The 18,521-nt window shown below is 40.7% G+C and overlaps 1 protein-coding gene across 3 annotated transcripts in view; it reads right to left on the reverse strand.

Moving 5' to 3' along the window:
- The window catches only part of CSMD3 (CUB and Sushi multiple domains 3), an 872,847-nt gene extending 855,201 nt beyond the window's left edge, over positions 1-17,646 (reverse strand). For all 3 annotated transcript variants that reach the window (XM_036338167.1, XM_036338166.1, XM_036338165.1), the window contains exon 1: positions 17,406-17,646. In XM_036338167.1, coding sequence (XP_036194060.1) covers positions 17,406-17,583 — 178 coding nt within the window. In that variant the 5' untranslated portion in view covers positions 17,584-17,646. The remainder of the gene's footprint in view (positions 1-17,405) is intronic.
- Positions 17,647-18,521: the final 875 nt, after the last annotated feature.

Consider the following 18,521-nt stretch of genomic DNA (forward strand, 5'->3'; position numbering starts at 1 on the left):
AATGCTTTAGTTCTCCTTTTACTATGTCCTACACATTGTTTTTGTTATTGTGGAATGTGAAGTGTGGTACATAAATTAACTCATCAGAATCTTTTACTTTTTATGGTTTAAATAAATCTTGCCACAATTAATTTTCAGTGGATGAAGCAAAGTGATGATCAAATTTAAAAATCAGAAAAAATATCCAATGTGGAGTGTACCATTTGAAAATGCCCTGCTTCAGATTTTGTTGGTGGTAGCTGTGCTACAGAAGTGTACAGAATTTTGCTACCTACATGTTAAATTTTGTTAAAGCAATTTTTCTGGTTTACTTTTTTTCTTCTTTTTTAAAATATATTTTTATTGAGGAAGGGAGGAAGGGAGAGGAAGAGAGATAGAAACATCAATGGTGAGAGAGAATCATTGATTGGCTGCCTCCCTCCCACATGCCCCCTACTGGGGATGGAGCGGGAAACCCAGTATCATGTGCCCTTGCTGGGTCTTGAACCATGACCTCCTGGTTTACAGATGGGTGCTCACCCATTGAGCCACACTGGCGAGGCTACATGCTATATTTTTTACAGCAATTTTATTCTGCTTGCCAATAGCATTACATTGTAACAGCAGTTTTCACTAAGCAGTCCTATATAAGCTATTAAATTTTTAAAGTAAAAAATTTGGTATTGGAAATTATTGCATCTCTAAAACAAATGTCAGATTCATTCATGCTGTGGAGAACTATTATAATTTTATGTCTATAAACTATGTCGGTTTTGCAAATAATCACTCACATGTTACAGCTATCTGAGCACCGAAAGCTGGTTTTAGGATCCTAAGCTCCCCTGTGCATTTGAAGCAGCAGTAGTGCAATAAAGTTGCTGGAGTATACCACTTTTCTCACTTTCTGCTTCCTTTCCACTTAACCAAAAAGTGAGTAAAAACAGAACATGGATGGCCAAACCCCCAACTAAATATATAAGCATTTTTCAGCTATGTGATTGGCCTATTTTATTGTAAACCATTCAATTGATAGTGGTCATATTAATTTTACTAAAAATATTTGCTACAGATTAAATATATCTGAATTCATATGCTGTTGGTTGATTTCTTTATTATTTTCTGAATCAAGAAATAAGCTAAAAATCATTAAATGCCCTGTGTATCAAATTGGAAAAAATGGATGTCTACTGTATACCTACTCTGAGGAAGACAAGAAGATATTTTTTAAACAATTGATTCTTTAGAAATATAACTACAATGTGGTAATATAAAAAGCACATTATGGAATGATAAACAGCTTTGGTAATTATAGTAATATAACTGGCTGCCTAGAGACAAAAAGGAAATAAAAAAAGTTATTCATGAAGCAACTTTAAGTAGATACAGTATATAACAAGCAATAGTATCTCTCAGAGAAAATCCTGTCAACATCACTTTCATTCCTCCAAAAAGTTCCCATGCCCAATAAAGAAGATTCAAAAAAGGAATATGAAATGCATGTTTAAGTGTTTACAATTGAGGAAAATAATTTGCAAAGTAAAATTTTTAACAACAGAAAGGAACAATTTGGTGAGTCAAATAGTCACATAGAGGTACAAAGTTTTCAAAATGCATGGGATTTTTAAATATCTGCCCCCAACTTCCACAAGTTAAATATAATAAATGAAGACATAGAATAAAAAAAAAAAATGAGAAAATAATGGTTGAAAAGAATCTTCTGATTTGAAAGATAATCTCAATAGAGATGATAAGATATGTCAATAGGATAATGTCAAGAGACCATTATTCAAGTCTCTCTTATTCTTTCAAATCTACCATTTTGACCAGAGTAAGAAAATAGGAACTTAGCAAAAGCTAATTATTAAAGTGAAAATGTCAAGCGATAAGGAACCTAAGCCTAAAAGAAACAAGGCACTTAGGGTCATCTGGCCAATAGGATGTAACTGGTATTAGAATCCACGTTCTATTCCGTCAGATTAGAGATTGAGGATAATCATAATCAATGTTTCCAACTTAATTTTCTTTATGATGTACTGAGTATTATTTGAAAATATGTGCTAAGGGGGTCTCACAATGAACAGTTATTTTTGATGCCAGGGTAATTTATCAGGGCTCATGTTTCTTTGGGCTCTTAATCTGATTGTAATGGAGGTAGTGATATTTTGACTAAGGAACTTTATACAGATCCTCAAGTAAAAGAAACTGCATTAAATATTCAAAAGTGAAAGTAGCAAAGGTAATTCATACTTTGACATGTTGAGTAGATAAAATTTTTATGTTTTCTTTTATTTCCTACAAATTATTGGATATCACTAGCCACTATTGAAAGAGTTGGAAACATTTGAAGTTTATACAACTACAAGATTTGGGCAATATATATTGATTTTTCTGAATGCAGGTTGGACTTAAATTAAATTAATGAATTCAATTAACTGTAATCCAATTCAATTCTCCTAATATTTAATGAGTGCTTACACTGTTTATAAGGTACTAAGTTAGGTATGGAGATCCCATGCTAGGTGATTTACGATCTTTGACAAACTCTCTTTTACTCAGTAGAGTTATGAATTAAGGAAACATGTTTCATTTCTTTTACATTTTTAAAAAATAAATTCATAGAAAGTTTTCCATAAAATCTAGGCTGTTGAAAATAAGGAAAAATATAAGTAAGCATGAAGTAAGGCCTTATACATAAATTATAATTATGACTTTCTATTTTAATTTGTAAAAAATATACAATACTAGGTAGCATTAAATACAATACCTAACTATTATATATACACATATATGTACATATGCATATAAATGTATATATGCACATATATGTTGTTACATATATGTAACTTACTAAAGAATTCAACAAAGTATGTCCAAACACTGACATGAGGCCTGTCGCTCTGATAACATAACCGGTCTGACTTGTCTGAATTCTCCTGCTTCTATAGCCTTCCCTTCATCCTGCAGCATATGAAATAAATTGTTCTATGTTCATAAATACTCACTCCAGAAAAGATATAACCTGTACATGAGAACAAATTAAGAAGTCATCTCAATCTCTGGAATTTTCCCCTCAAAGTCAATTAAATCCTTTTCAATTTGGTAAAAAGAGCCAAGGCTTTGAGGCGGGCACGCCGGATTCGAACTCCTTTCTCTGCACTTGCCAATTTCCTCCTTCTGCGTTGTTTCCTCAAATTTAAAAGGAGTTAAGTCTATCTATCATGCCAAGCTGAGATGCCTAAACGAGAGGCTCTCACACCCCACGGCAGTGGTCAGGGGCAATCAGTTTCCTTCCCTGCCATGAAGATGATGAAAGAAGAAAAGATTCTGAAGTAGAAATGCCTAATGAGATATCTTACTGGGGAAAATGTTTTCACAAGTGCTTTAAAGAAAAATGAAACATCATAAAAGTTGAAGTAAAAATGTAGGAGACAGAATTCATAAATTGTGAATATTTGTGCTTAAATGTACAATTAATGAGTCTGCATATGCTAGTGGGCATTGTGTTTATTCGCTATCAACAAGATTTTGTTGACTGCATTTAATTTTGGAATTTAAAGTACTTGAAGAGTGTGTAACAGAGTTGCCTCTTTTATCCAAACACCTTTCCCAGAACTAGCTGAGTAGGCAAACATCACCATCTATGACCCCTTCTAATTTTCACCAAGGCTGGCTGTATATCTTAACAGGTGACTTCTGTGAGATTCTCTTATGTATTAACAACAAACAAGACAGCTTGAGAACCTCTCCAATTCATTACAAGCAAGGAGTCCTTGTTATAACACTGTCTTTATATATGAAGTGTCAGTAATACTTTGAATAGAATAGAGAGTTGGAAGTTGAGAAGAAAAGATGAAATGAATGGAAAGGCAGTGCAGGGTTGGTTATTTATTTGTGTAACGAGCTCTGTGAAAAGTAAAGGGACCACTTTCTTTGTTATGGCAAAGAAAGGAAGAAACTTAGACATTGGTTTTGAAATGTTGATGAAAACAAGTCAGCATATCCTGCAGATTTGTCTCCCATGCATTAGTTTGGGGTTTCAATAGGAGGAGCTAATCCCATGTATTGTGGAAAGTGTTGGAAATTCACCACGATGCACATGGAAATTTCTTCCTTTAGTTTTACCAAGTAGAACAACCCAAAGCTTATATCTCAAGCTTCTGAATTTACCTTTTCACCCTGCTGAAGTAATCAAAACAGAGAAGATAGCAATTTACATAGATAATAGATATGTTTGGTTTTGATCTTATATTAATAAGTCAAGATTTTGAGACTTAGAAATTGAAAAATCTTTCAATATCGGTTGCATGAATAAACACCAAATCTGGTTTCTTACATATTACATTATCATTAGATAATGAAGAAGCTTTATGGAATGTGAAAGGAACTAAGGGAGGGGTCCTCAAACTTTTTAAACAGGGGGCCAGTTCACTGTCCCTCAGACCATTGGAGGGCCGGACTATAGTTTTAAAAAAAAACTATGAACAAATTCCCATGCACACTGCACATATCTTATTTGGAAGTAAAAAAACAAAATGGAAACATTTTGTATTTGCATGTGGCCCACGGGCAGTAGTTTGAGGACCCCTGGTAAGGAGATGGAAATTATGATGTAGGGTATTGGTGCAAACATTAAAATAATATGTATCATCAAAGCAATCAATGTGGGGGAAATGAAATAAATATAAAATCCTAGATCAAATTTGGTGAATATCCTAATCTTGTAAAGATAGATTATTCTATTTGACTCCTATGTATCAAAATTGGTATTAATCATTGCCAGTATTTCATCCTTTAGCCATTCATAAATTCTTCTATTGCTCTTTATATTACAGATTTTAAAAAAGCAAAATGAAATATAATCTACTTATCTAAGTCTTCAATAAAGACAAAAATAAGGAATAGAAGATTATAACAGAAACTGTTATATTTTATATTTACTTATTTATTTGGCCCTTTGCATATATTGACCTTGATAAGTTAGCTCAAGGCTCATTTCATATGAGTCACCAAGTGAAGGGGCAGAAATTTAAATTTTAATCTGAAAGCATTAGCAAGCTAAGTGAGGAGTTCTGAAGCAAAACCTAACATGGAAAAATAAAACGGGTAAGAAGCACAATTTGCTGATCACAAGCTATTATATAACTGTACAAGCACTGTTACAAAAATACATGTGGGATCATCATTAATACTGGATAAACTAGTTAATATCAGTTGGCTGAACAGATGGGAGTCAATAAACATTTTAATGGAAAATTACAAGGGAAATTACATTAGATTAAACCACAAAATGATGCATTTCATTGCAAAGTTTCAAACAATGTCTGTAGAATGTTAACACTTACCTATGATAGATAATGATATACTATATAAGATATGTAAATAAAGGTGGTATATCACTGATATTTCATGATAAAAGAATTCCATTGAAGAACTAAACAATTTTACTATAACCAATTGCTTTGGTATTATGTTCGCCTACTTCAAAATAAAGCCTATGTCTTCTTTTAGGGTAGTGAATAGGTATACTCTTTTTTTTTCAATTGATTTTTTTCTTTTTTAGAAAGAGAGGAAGGGAAAGGGAGACAGAGAAACATCTGTGTGAGAGTAAAACATCAACAGGCTGCCTCCTGCACACCCCCTACTGGGGACAGAATCTGCAGCCTGGCCTAACAGGGAATTGAACCCTACCACCCTTAGCTGTATGGGACTACACTTAACCAATGAGCCACACAGGGTCAGGGCCCTGATTTCCCAAGTCTAGGCAAGGGTTTCCCATACATACTGGTCCTTAATAAATGATTGATAGCTGAATGAATATGTTGATGAGTTCCAGAACTGATCGAATAAGTCGCCATTTCTCTTTGTAGTCATAAAATCTACTGACCACTGCATCTTTCATAGTTCCTAACTTAAAATGTGTCAAAGCTACAGTATTCAGCTCAAGATAATACTATTGTAATAAAAGACATAATAACCAAACTTGACTTTAACCAAAAGAAAATGATATTTGAGATTATATTTACTAGCACAAGATATAACCTAGCATCTCTAACATCTTCCAATTTCTTTTGAGACCTCAAGAATTTTGCTTTTGAAAGAATTGCATAATTAGAAAGAAGTCCTTATAAAATGGGGAGATTTCAATAATAGATACAATAACAGGTAAACACAGGTAGTAAACTTCAAATTCTTGAGAAATGGCTGACTTCTAAGGACTTACACATTGGTAATACTTAAAAATTAAGTTCAAAATGTCATTTCTGATTTTCATCTGTAATATGTTAATGAATACTGCGAAGCTAACACAGAAATTAAAGATTTCTAAGCACTTTGCTAGAGAATTGATTTTAAGAGTTACTATTTGACCTCTTTTATAAAGATTTAACAGATGAAAAGGCACTCAAGTCCTACTAGGATTTATAGATGAAAGTTTTATTTTTTTTAAGTCATGAACAGAGAGCATTGAACATGAATGAAATACAAGCAATCATGGGCCTGTCAGCATTTCTATTGCAAACTTCATTTAAGAGAGTTTATCATCTTTTTCATCTTTAGAAGTTATGGAGCTGGAAATTGGCACACAAATTAGCAGCCTGGATGCAAATTTGTTTACAGGAAAATTTGAATCAGTTCAGCTGTTTTGATTTAGACATTAGTCAAAAAACCTTAACTCGGGCTTTCTCTGTATATGTGAACACTGAGTAAATATTTCGTCTAGACTACATAGCTCAGTCCATTAGAGCACAAAGCCAATAAATCCAATGTATCCTGTGTTTCATCTCCAGGAGATTCAGTTGTGTTTATTCTGCCTGTTCTCCTAACTTTGATCTGTTATCTTGCAAACGCAGCTTTTAGCAACACAGAGCTCAATGTTATATAGAACATGCAGGCAGATCAGCATAAATTCACTACCAACATTTGGGGGAAATTCAAATTATATGTCCAATAACAGATTCAGAAGAGTCATTTTTATATCCGAAAATATAATTTAAAGACTGAAAGCCAAGTCATTTCTAACAATTGCAAATCACCTGAAATTAACAGTATCTTATTATGCTTTAATAGAATAAGAGAGTAGACTCATATTCACTTCTCTATATTAAAATGCTCATAATAAAATACAGCTTAAACTTACATTTTTTAAAGTATCCACTCAGTTCTTAAACCTCAGGTACCCATTATGTGGTGTTATAAGAGAAAATAAAATTAATATTTTTTCAGAATTTCAAATCAGAGAACCCTCATAGGGTAAACAAACAAAAAATAAAAAATAAAAGATATGCCCCTACAGAAAAACTAAAATAGATATTTGAGAAATTAGAATAATATAAAATAATAACACAGCTGATAATTTTATTAAGTAACTATGAAACAAGCAGTTATTGGGAATGTGAACAAGCTTAAAAAATGTATTTTAGTTAGCAATCCGCTTCCCTTCCCATCACCAAAATCATCAAAGCAAAATGTCAAGTCAACTTCTGATTTAAAATTTCAATGAACTCAAGTGAATTATTTAAAAATAGAGTCAATATTAAAATAAAGAACTTGGCTGACAATCAATTCTCAACATTACAAAACTTCTGGAATCATAATTAGAGGAAATAGACTTGGAGACAGATTGTAGAGATACCTTTATCTCTGACTTTTGCCAACCGTGGAGAAATCTACATCTAGCTGTTGTAAGATGCAAAACTACTTAACAAAATAAGGATGTCCCATTTAAAAAAAAAAAAAAAAAAGTGTTCAATGTAACAAGTATGCACTACGAACATTGTATATAAGGATATTATTAGGATATATCAGCTTTTAAATTTTTAATGTAGGTAAAAATAACATCTCTAAAATATACACCAACAAAAAATATTTTTTTAATAATGCAAGAAAAAGGCTAGTTTATGTTGGGGGTGTCTGAAGTTCAGAAAGGACAAAGTATAGCACTTTTGTTACATATGAAAATACATTTTATCACATTCACAAGAAAATGTAATCTATTCAATAGATGTATTTTTGTAGATGATAATATACATTTCAAAGCTCCCATTTAATTTTTAGGTTAATCTTTAAATTGTATATTAAGTTTCTCATTTACATGGGTGTATGTGTGTTTCCTAACACAATTGCTTCGGGAAATACTGTTTTACCGTAAGTCTGGTTAAGATTTTGGTGTAAGCACAATGTGCTTTCATTTCAAGAAGCTTTGCTCCCATCAACCCATTAGGAACAATTAAGGAGGCTCATAAGGCAGCATCCAATAAAGAGAAATGTGCCCTGTGCAGGAAATGTAAAGACTGGTTTGCACCCTAGCTTGGGAAGTCACTTCATTTCTCTTACCTGCTTCCTCTTTGTGTGAAGATAAGCAGCTACACCTGTACATTTTACCAGGGTGTACTTACGGAATGAAGTAGACTGTATTGATGGAACTTGGATATGAATATTTTAAAGTATCTTCCCTTGGCCCACAAATAAATCTAATGTGCATTTCCTGACTATTTGACACTAGTCTAGGTAGTAAAAATAGGTTTTCAGAGTTTTCCCATCCTTAAAATTCTACAAAATCAAATGGAAGGTTAAGGTACCAAAAGGAACAAATTTATTTTATAAGGATCATAATACAACTCATAAACAATTTTTATCCCCATACATTATTTTATATGTGAAGTCCATAAATTCATCTGCATTCATAAATTGTTCATTTTACTCAAGACACTGGGTTGGAATCTAAGAGTTATAGTTGAATTGTTTTTTGCACTTATAAATTTCCTTTCAAAATGGTATCCAATCATATTTTTAAATGTAAATTTTTTAAATTCCTACAATCACTTTAAAATATATAATCATAACTATTCCCTTAAAATCGACTAACATAAAGCAAAGACAGGAAGAAGACTTTCATAATCTTGACCATTACAAACTCAGCTTTTAAGAGATCACTCATTATTTTTCAATCACATTTTGAACATTTAAACTCCTCAAATTTACTAGCATTCATTATTTTGGATATTTTACTCCCATATCTTAAAGAAAGTTAAGAAGATATCTCCCATATCAATAAAATTAAAGATGACCCCTTAATATCATTGCTTGTTTTTTTGTGCTATTAATATTTACATAATGTACTATTTTTCCTATGGTATAGTTTTGAATTACAGCATTTTCTTATATAGACCATGTCAGAGAAATATGCACATGAGAAAGCAGGTGAGAGAGAATGAATAAATTTGATGTTAATAAGACTTAAACATAATGAAAATGCAGAAAAAATATTAAGAACAAATTTTCTAGATTTAAAAGCCTTTAAAGCCGAAACCGGTTTGGCTCAGTGGATAGAGCGTCGGCCTGCGGACTAAAAGGTCCCAGGTTCGATTCTGGTCAAGGGCATGTACCTGGGTTGCGGGCACATCCCCAATTGGGAGTGTGCAGGAGGCAGCTGGTCGATGTTTCTCTCTCATCGATGTTTCTAACTCTCTATCTCCCTCCTTTCCTCTCTGTAAAAACTCAATAAAATATATTTAAAAAAATAAAAATAAATAAAGTATGTTGTTATTGTTTAAAAAAAAATAAAAAAATAAAAGCCTTTAAATACGAAATTGGTCCAGATTATAAGAAGAAATAAATAAGAATTTCATTCTAAGTACTATCCCTCAAAGTTCTCTGAGGCATAAAAAGCTGTCAATACACTGATTTTATTTTTATAGACATATTTTTATGAAATAGATTATTAAAATATAATTATTTATTTGATATACATATCATATATTTTAGAAGCTGTTTTTCATAACATAATTATTTCTTTCTGTCTTCTACAAAACAGGTGGTTAACATTTTTAAAATTTTGCCACACAACATATAATCACTAATTGATATGTGGTACTTAAATATTAACTGTTGTGATTTTCTTCATTGGTGCCAACTGAGCAAGCTCTGTAGCAAAACTGATAAGGCATAGTACAAAGAGAGTTGAACATGAACTTGAATGTCAATGATCTAGTCTCAATTCTGGAGCTAATGATCTTTGTAACCTAGTAAAAATCACTTATCCTTCCTAGGCATGTGCATTTATTGTATTAAAATATTGGCATGGAACTAGCTGATATTTAAGCATCCTCCCAGCACTGTAAACACCATGATCTGTGACAAGATGAATAACACAAGTTCATGTAATTGCATTAATTGGTCAATATTAAAGTAAATCAATATTGAAATGTAACAGACGAAATGAGCCCAGGATCAGGGGTAACATTTTGAAGCGATGCGTCTGGCCTTGATTCATAGAGCCAGCACCTGAAGTAACGGAGTAACGGTGATAAGTAGACATTTCAGAATGTTTCTCAAATGGATAATAGCCTGGGAACTTAGCCAAAGTGCAGTAATAGCTGGTGAGAAGATGCTGCATTTTTTATTTACTGCTATGGAAAAGTTAAGGCTGCTTGTGTGAGGGATAAAGTGTGTGAGAGCTCATACTGGCTTTGCACATGGACGTGTATTTTGATAATACTGACGATTGCTAGTGTTAGGCACTATATATGTTACCTCTAGAACAGCCGTGGGCAAACTACGGCCCACGGGCCGGATCCGGCCCATTTGAAATGAATAAAACTGAAAAAAAAAAAAAAGGACCGTACCCTTTTATGTAATGATGTTTACTTTGAATTTATATTAGTTCACACAAACACTCCATCCATGCTTTTGTTCCGGCCCTCCGGTCCAGTTTAAGAACCCATTGTGGCCCTCGAGTCAAAAAGTTTGCCCACCTCTGCTCTAGTATCTCCTTATGGTCCTACTGATATTTTAAATTTTTAAAAATAGATAACGAAAATGAAGCTAAGGAAGTTGAGTTGCTAGTAAAATTATTTGACATCAGGGTCATGGTGGCTCCAGAGACCTTGGTCTTTCCACTTTACCCCAGTGATCCACAAATTTTAGAGTGCATCAGAAATACCTGGATGACTAAATAAAAATAGCAATGTCAGTGCCGAACTATCAGGGCATCTGGTTCAATAGACCTGTGGTGGGGATCTGAGAGTTCATAGTTTTAACATGTCCCCAGAGGGTGCTACTTGTTCAGGAACATTTAGAAAATTATTGTAGAGCAACCACTTAAGAGCCAGTAGAATAATATTGTGAGATCTAATGCCACATGATGGTCATTGATATTCCTGTTAACCAATTACAAGGTATGTGATGATGCATATGGTAATGGTCTACATTTAGACTTTTTTAGAGGAGATTTCAAACTGGGTTTTGGGCAACAAGCTATCATTATGTAGAAAATATTAATCCTTATGAATTCTCAACAGGCACCAAGAAATAGTTTAACAAGGGGCCTGATGGCATGACACGTTTCATGGCTGCAAGATGGGAGGATTGAGAGAAAGTTGACCATCAGTACTAAGACCAAGAATACTGGAAGACATTCAGTAAATTGACTTTTTTTTTTTTTTTTTTGTAAAAGTGATAATCCTGATGAGAATGAGAGTCTCATAAGGGTCTAATTCTGAAGAAATCTTGAAGACATGGGGATTGATCTCCCTGGACAGAACCATGAATCACCCACCCACTCACTTTGAGAGAAAAGATGAATTTGCTAAGAATAGTGTCTGTTCTATCATCCTTACCAGACAAACCTCATCCAAAATCCCAATCAGAACTGCCATTGTATCCTGAAATTATAAACCCCTTTAAATTACGAGTAAAGGGAATGGGAGAAAGAATAGAAACAGGAGTTATGTTTTAATTCATACATAGATAAAATTGCCTTACATTTTATTTGTATCTCACACATCTTTTCATAATCTCTTCCTTTGTAAGCATTGTACTTCTAATCTCCCAAACATTGGAATTCAAAATACAAGATGGCATATTTTCTCAAATAGTCACGTTCCCTAAAGTAATAGGTTCCTTGCCAGACATATGGTTGGGTGCCTCCAGCAGTGGTTCTCAACCTTCCTAATGCTGCAACCCTTTAATACAGTTCCTCATGTTGTGGTGACCCCCAACCATAAAATTATTTTTCGTTGCTACTTCATAACTGTAATTTTGCTACTGTTATGAATCGTAATGTAAATATCTGATATGCAGGATGTATTTTCATTGTTCGCGACCCACAGGTTGAGAACCAATGAATACAATCATTGAAAGTATTTGATATCCTGAAGTGTTTTCTAGGGACCCTGATGGATACATAACGTCACCTCTTGGGACACAGGGAGAAGTGTAGTTGGAGCCTAAGGAACTGAAGTTTAGTCTGTTTTACTTATTGCTATTTGAGATGGTAGAAAGCATTTAATATCAGTGTTTGTTTCCACATAAGTACAAGGCATTATTAATGTCGTACTTCTCTTACCACTTTCTTTTCCCAGATCTCACTTTTAATAGAGTTTTACTTACACTATATTTAGAACAGTGTAGATACCATTAGCTACTGCTTCATTGTATTATTCCATTGTTTCTGTAGACACCAAATTGTGTGTTCAGGGAAAAGACATGTATACCCCAAATATACTTAGCTACCCCACAAATAGTAACTCTGATGAATACCATGAACAGTTATAGCTCCTGCAACTGAGTCGATGCTCCTGGAGTACTTAATATAGTGAGTAATTACACCCCCTTTCTCCTTGAAGGATCTCCAAGGAGCTGGTATCAGATTTGCAAGAGACTAAAATGTGCTCCTTAATTATTTCTGCTCACACTTTTGCTACACGGGAGTGTGTGTGTGTGTGTGTGTGTGTGTGTGTGTGTGTGTGTGAGCTCGCGCCCTCCCCAAACCATTAACACCAGAAGATTCCAGGAAATATGTCGCTGCAAAAAAAAATGACATTTCAGAACAATTTCAACCAGGTAACTGTCCAGGGCAAGTTCCACTCAGAATCCTGGGAACTGTGCAAGCCTTTTCAGGGCGGTAAAGTGGGTTGGCTTAGCTACTCGGCAGTGCCCAGCCTCCCCAAAGGCGCGGTGCTCAGCTCTGGGAGCAGGGACTCCGCCTGCTGCCCGCGTGCGTCTCCCTTCCTTGGGCGTCCTGCTTCCTTACTCTTCTGCAATGCGCTGCAACCCCCCCCCCCCCGCCCCCCGCACCCCCGCTCTCCGCCGGCAGCGCCCGGGGTGACCCTGCGCGGTTCCAGTTCCCCTGCCCTCTCCCGGGTCCCACTGAGCCACTGCGGCGCGGGAACCCCGGGCCGGGCTCCCCTGCTGGCGTTTCAGCGACGGAGCTGGGGTGGGGTTACGGGCGATCAGAGAGGATCAGCAACCCCATGACTGGTCCCCCCGGAGGCTTTCCAACCCCAGTGCCTGTTGGAGTGGAAGCTGGGAGAGGGCAGCACTGTGGTCAGCTTGGGGAGAGGGCGCCTTCCTCGGCGCCTCGGTCAGATGTGCGGCAGCAGTGGCGCAGCTCCCCACCATGAGTCTGGGGAACATCAACGCACTGTTACCTACCACCCGTTTTCTCCTCGGACTCCCCCCGCCCCCCGCATTCTCGAGGCCTCCCAAGGGCCCCTCCGTGTCCATCCACGTGGACCTTCCCCTCCGAGCAACACACACACACACACACACGAATGCAGGCACGCGTCACGATCCAAGTCAGGCACTCGGGTTCAACCTCCGAGGTCCTAGGAAATTTCGGGGAGCCTGGCCTTCTAAAAGAAATCCATTAACACTCCCAGAGGAAACCCATGGAAGGGAGAAACCCCGGTCCAAACCCCGGGCCGGACGGGGACGCTGGACCCCAACGCTAAGGTCATCTCCCAGCGGGAGTCTCCGTCTTGCAAACCCCCAGGGAAGGGTTCTGTGGGTGACGATGGCCTGGCGGTGGGTGGTCTTTTGTTTGCTGTGTTTGGTAAAGACGTTAACCCACCCACCCCTCTTTGAAAAGCTAATTTTCTGACCTGTCCGGTCAGACGCTAAGCCTCGAGGGCGGGGAGTGAGGGTATCAGCCCTGAGATCGCAGGGTGGGGGGCCCCCTTAGGCTGGGCGAAAGGGGAGGCAGCTCTTCCACCAGGCGGACACCTGAGACGAGACCCTTTCCAGCAGTGATTCACTCGGGGAGTGGGGGTGAGCCCCAGTCTTGCAGGAGAGCCTTGTGGTGGGAGTGAGACCTCCTCGGAGTTCTAAGGCCCCCGGCAACGTGGATCCTTCTGGAAGTCCAGGGCCCCCAGAGAAACCCCAGAAGCACTCCCTGGCTCCCACCGGCTGTGGACCAAGCAAGGTCAGTGTGTTCTGTACCTTCGGTGCACCGGGCTCTCGGGAGAAGGCGTGTGGGAAAGCCCCCCACGCGTGTCTGTTTACGTGGGCGGGACTTTTCAGCACGACTTGGAGATGCACAGTTTCTCTCTGAGCGAGACCTGGGCAGACACGCTGCAGCTGCATGCTGCGTTTCACAAACCTCGGCCTGCCTGGGTTTGTGCGCGTGTGTGTCCGTGGGAAACCAGCAAGCCTCATTTCTAAGCAGCCCCTGCCCTGCGCCCCCCACCCACACGCACACCCCCCTCCAGCTTGCTGTCCTGCAAATTTAGATGATGACCGTGGAGATAAAACACCCAGAGAAGGCTGACTCTCTCTCCAGCCCCACTCTGGAGGTTCAGGCCTACTACCCAGGGCCACTGTGTCTTCTATTCCGAGGAGGTGCCTCCCACGGAGCCCCTTTGTCTCTGCTGCTGCAGGCAGAGGTGAAAAGGTGGCGGGTGGGAGTGCAGGGCACAAGGTGGAAATCTCCAGGCGGAGCTGCGCACTTGGAAAACGGCGCCCCCTGAACTTCTGCGCCCTGGAGCCAGCGTGGGTGAGACCTGCAAAGCCTTCCCAACGGCGCCCCTTCTGAGCTTTCCCGTGGGCCCGGGAGTCCAGAAGAAACCGCGTGGAAGACAAAAGCGGGCGCAGGCATGAGGGGAGACAGCATGTGTGCCATTTCAGCAGGGCCATTTTGGGGAAAGCCTGGAGACTCAGGTGAAATGGACAGGAGATGGGGAGAGAGGGAAGGAGGAGCAGCAGCCACTGGCAACATTGGCACCACCAGCCCTGAGGGCGCAGGTCTAGAGCATGCAGCCTCCACGTTGGTTTCTCAGAATCTGAGGGCAGCCTTCCAAGTTGTAAAGTAGAGGAGACGCCTTCCAAGTGGCAGATAAGTGACAATAAAGGACCTCACTACCCTTAAACACGTTTTTCAAACGGTCCGGAGAACCTTGGTGCTGGGCCCGGACCAAAGCAGAGTGTGACACACGACTTTCTCCCCATGCCCCCCAAACTGAAATACCCTTAGTGGCGACCCATTGGCTTAACGCAAAGTTGTCAGGAGAGGAGAGGGGGTCCCGTTTCCGGTGCCACTGGAAGCAAAGGCGGGCTCCCTCCCTTCCCACGGGCGCGCCTGATCGGGCAAATGCGGTCGGTGCGGGCAGCTGGGCAGGGATTGCAGGCGGCGAGGCTCGGGGTTCGTCGGGCGGGCGTGCTCTCTCTGCGTCGGACACCCCCTCTCCCTACCTGCCCCCGGAATGCGTTTTGGCTCAACAGGTATCACTGGAAAACTCGCGCTTAACCCCGGGTCACCCTCTGGCAGGAGCCTCCCCTCCCCGCCCCCCAACACACACACACACACACACACACACACACACACACACACACACACACACACACACATTTTTCCTGCGCGGCGCCGTTGCTGGCTCCCTGCGCCTCCCCCACGCCGGTCGCGCGTCTAGCAGGCAGCCCCAGGGCCATCCATTAACCAAGGACTCCCAGTGGCAGGCGAACTGAGCACACATGTGAGGCTCCTCGCACTTGGAGCCGGCGACGCAACCCCCGTGCAAGCCACCGAGACGCATTCTGTGCACCCGCCAGGGTAGTTACGCAGCTCAGAACGCACCTCGGGGCTTCGAGCTGCGCTGAGGTTCCAGGGGCTGGGGGAGGGGGGGGGAGGGGGGGGGGGCGGCGGGAATCGAGCTTGGAGGAGCAGGTTGATTGCAGGGCTGTTGCTGCCAGAGAGACCAGGGCGACTTCTTGGCATTTCGAGATGTACATTAAAATTCGAGACAGGCCACCACCCATCATGGGTCCTAATCGAGGGAGAGGGAACCCCTCCACCCAAAACATGAATTATCATTTCCACGGAATGCAAATGGGCTGCCTTCTGTGGGGGGACAGCCAGCTGCAAGCTGGACAATAAACTGTTTCATAGAGACTCGGCGGACTGCGGTTCGGAGCGGCGCTCGCTCCTCCACAAAGGAAGAAGCGGCCAGTTTGTGTTGACAGCCTCGGCGCGCCTGGGCCAAGACACCCCCGCCCCCTCCACCCCCGACACGCACACACCACCTCCCCGTGACACACAGACGCCCAGGGTTTGAAACTAGCTTCACTGAAAGCGAGATCCATCGTGTCTATTAGAGCTGACATGAGTATATGGGGAGGTGATTGTTCAAAAATGATGGCATGAGTCACAAACACCTCCTGAGTATTCTTGGCAGCAATTAATGGGTAGCAGGGTGCAGGGTAAGTTATGGAATAGAGCTGGGGGGTCTGTTTTCTCCCCCGAGGACAGTTCTCCTTCCAATGATCCTGACCGCCCCCTTTGCCTTCCTGTTTAAGAATAAATTGTACATCCCACCCACCACCTCCCCTTGTCTGTGCATGTGACACTCACTCTACCTGTCTGAACGCGGAGACTTGCTGGGGATTTTCTTTTTGGTCGTCAGCTAATGACTTTCCTCCTACCTTCATTCACCCCCAAAGGGTGGATCTTTATACTTCAAGGTGTCTCAGATGGTTTTCTGAAGCCTCATTTTAAGCCAAACCTCTACCACAGGACCCAAGGAAGCTCCCCTACCATGTACCAATGGATAAGAACCAACATAGCATTTGTTCACATATACATGAAGATATTTATGTAGGTGTGTGTGTGTGTGGGGGGGGGGTGATTGGAAGACCCCTGTGCCCTAATGCATTTAAAACCACCACATTCCTAGCGTGTCGGTAACTTTCCTACCGGAAAGGGTTAAAAAAAAGGCATTTCCAGGAGTGTCTTTAATATAAATATTCCAACCCAGGCATCAAACCCGACTGGTTTGACTAGAAATCAAGGTAACCCCCACACCACCCAGAAAAGTCTTGCAGAGGAATCCTGCCTGGACCTCCACTAGTTAGAGAGGCTGTAAGAACCAACTCACGTATTCGTTTGAGCATACTGCAAGAATATTTATTGAGCACAGGCTCAATCACTGCATTGAACGCCAAATCTGGCAAGCAAAATGCATTTCCTATCCGAGGTGGGGGGAAGTAAGAGCTCTGAATCAACTCCTTCTTCAGGATCATTACGATTATTTTATCGGTGCAAATTACAAAGTAACCTACCAGCCTCTCTCTGGTGACGAGTCAGCTCACCTCCATCCAAAAGCAGACGGAACCCTCACCCCATTCCCCCCCCCCCCCCCAAAAAAAAGCAGACCTACCTTTCACACAAGACACCGTCAATAAAAAGACGAGGTTCCAAAACGTAAATCCACTTTTAATCCCCATTTTCTTCATCAGGATGAAGTCCAGGCGGCCACATTTAGCGCATCTTCTCTTGCCAGGCTCCAGGGGGTTGGATTCCTTTGCTCGGCTCTGTCCTTTGCGGATCCCTTTCATATTATCCGCGAGCTCCCGATTCCTGCTCCTCAGCCGGCGCAGTGGAGTTGTTGCTGTTGTTGGTGCGCGGTCACAGCTCGGAGTGAATGGTGTTTCTGGGATACCACAGCAACCTTGACGAGGACTCAACCATCTCTCCAACGGGGGCACAGTCTCCGTACTCTGGATTCTGTCTTTTCTTGCGCGTTTTTTTTCCCCTCCACCGAAACCTACCTCAATTCTAGCTCCTTGTAGGAACCACCAGACACCACTAGTGAGCCTCTTAAAGCCCAGCTCCGCTCTCCGACAAACTCCCCACAATATTTGAAATTCAGGGGCTTGTGTGTGTGTGTGTTTTTTTTCTTCTTCCTCCCCCGAATAGATCAATTCTGCCTGTAAAAGCAGCCCAGGAAATATGATGTTAGTGAGCTCGCCATGGCAGCCGGCGACTACAGAAGCATGTTAAAGGAATATTTTAATCGGAGGGTCGGTATTGCTTTGGGGGAAACCGTGATGAGAAGGCATCGGGCTCCATCGATGCCCACGCGTTACAATGGGACATGTGTTACTACTGTAGTTGCAGCATAATTCAGGCAGGCGCCTCACATGTGTGATCCTGTGATTTAATGGAAAAGGGAGAGCACAGAGCAGGATTTATTTGCACACCGGCATTTACATATGCAAATGCTTACGCGTAAACCGGGAACCGGATTTTCATGATTCGGTAAACGGATTTCACCGGAGACCAGGCCGGGGCTGGGGTGGGGCGGGGTGGGGTGGGGAGGGAGTCAGGGTCTTTTCCCCCAAATAGTTCGCCCTTTCCTCGTCCCTACCGCCTCTCCAGCTGACGTGTGCCGCCGTTAAAACTACTTTATCTGGGATAGCTATCTAGGACGGAACCCATTTGGCTGAATTCTGAATCGGTCCCAAATATGTAAATGGAGGGTTTCTTTCAAAAC

This window comes from Myotis myotis, unplaced genomic scaffold (genome assembly GCF_014108235.1).
Source record: "Myotis myotis isolate mMyoMyo1 unplaced genomic scaffold, mMyoMyo1.p scaffold_m19_p_16, whole genome shotgun sequence".
Taxonomy (NCBI): Eukaryota; Metazoa; Chordata; class Mammalia; order Chiroptera; family Vespertilionidae; genus Myotis; species Myotis myotis.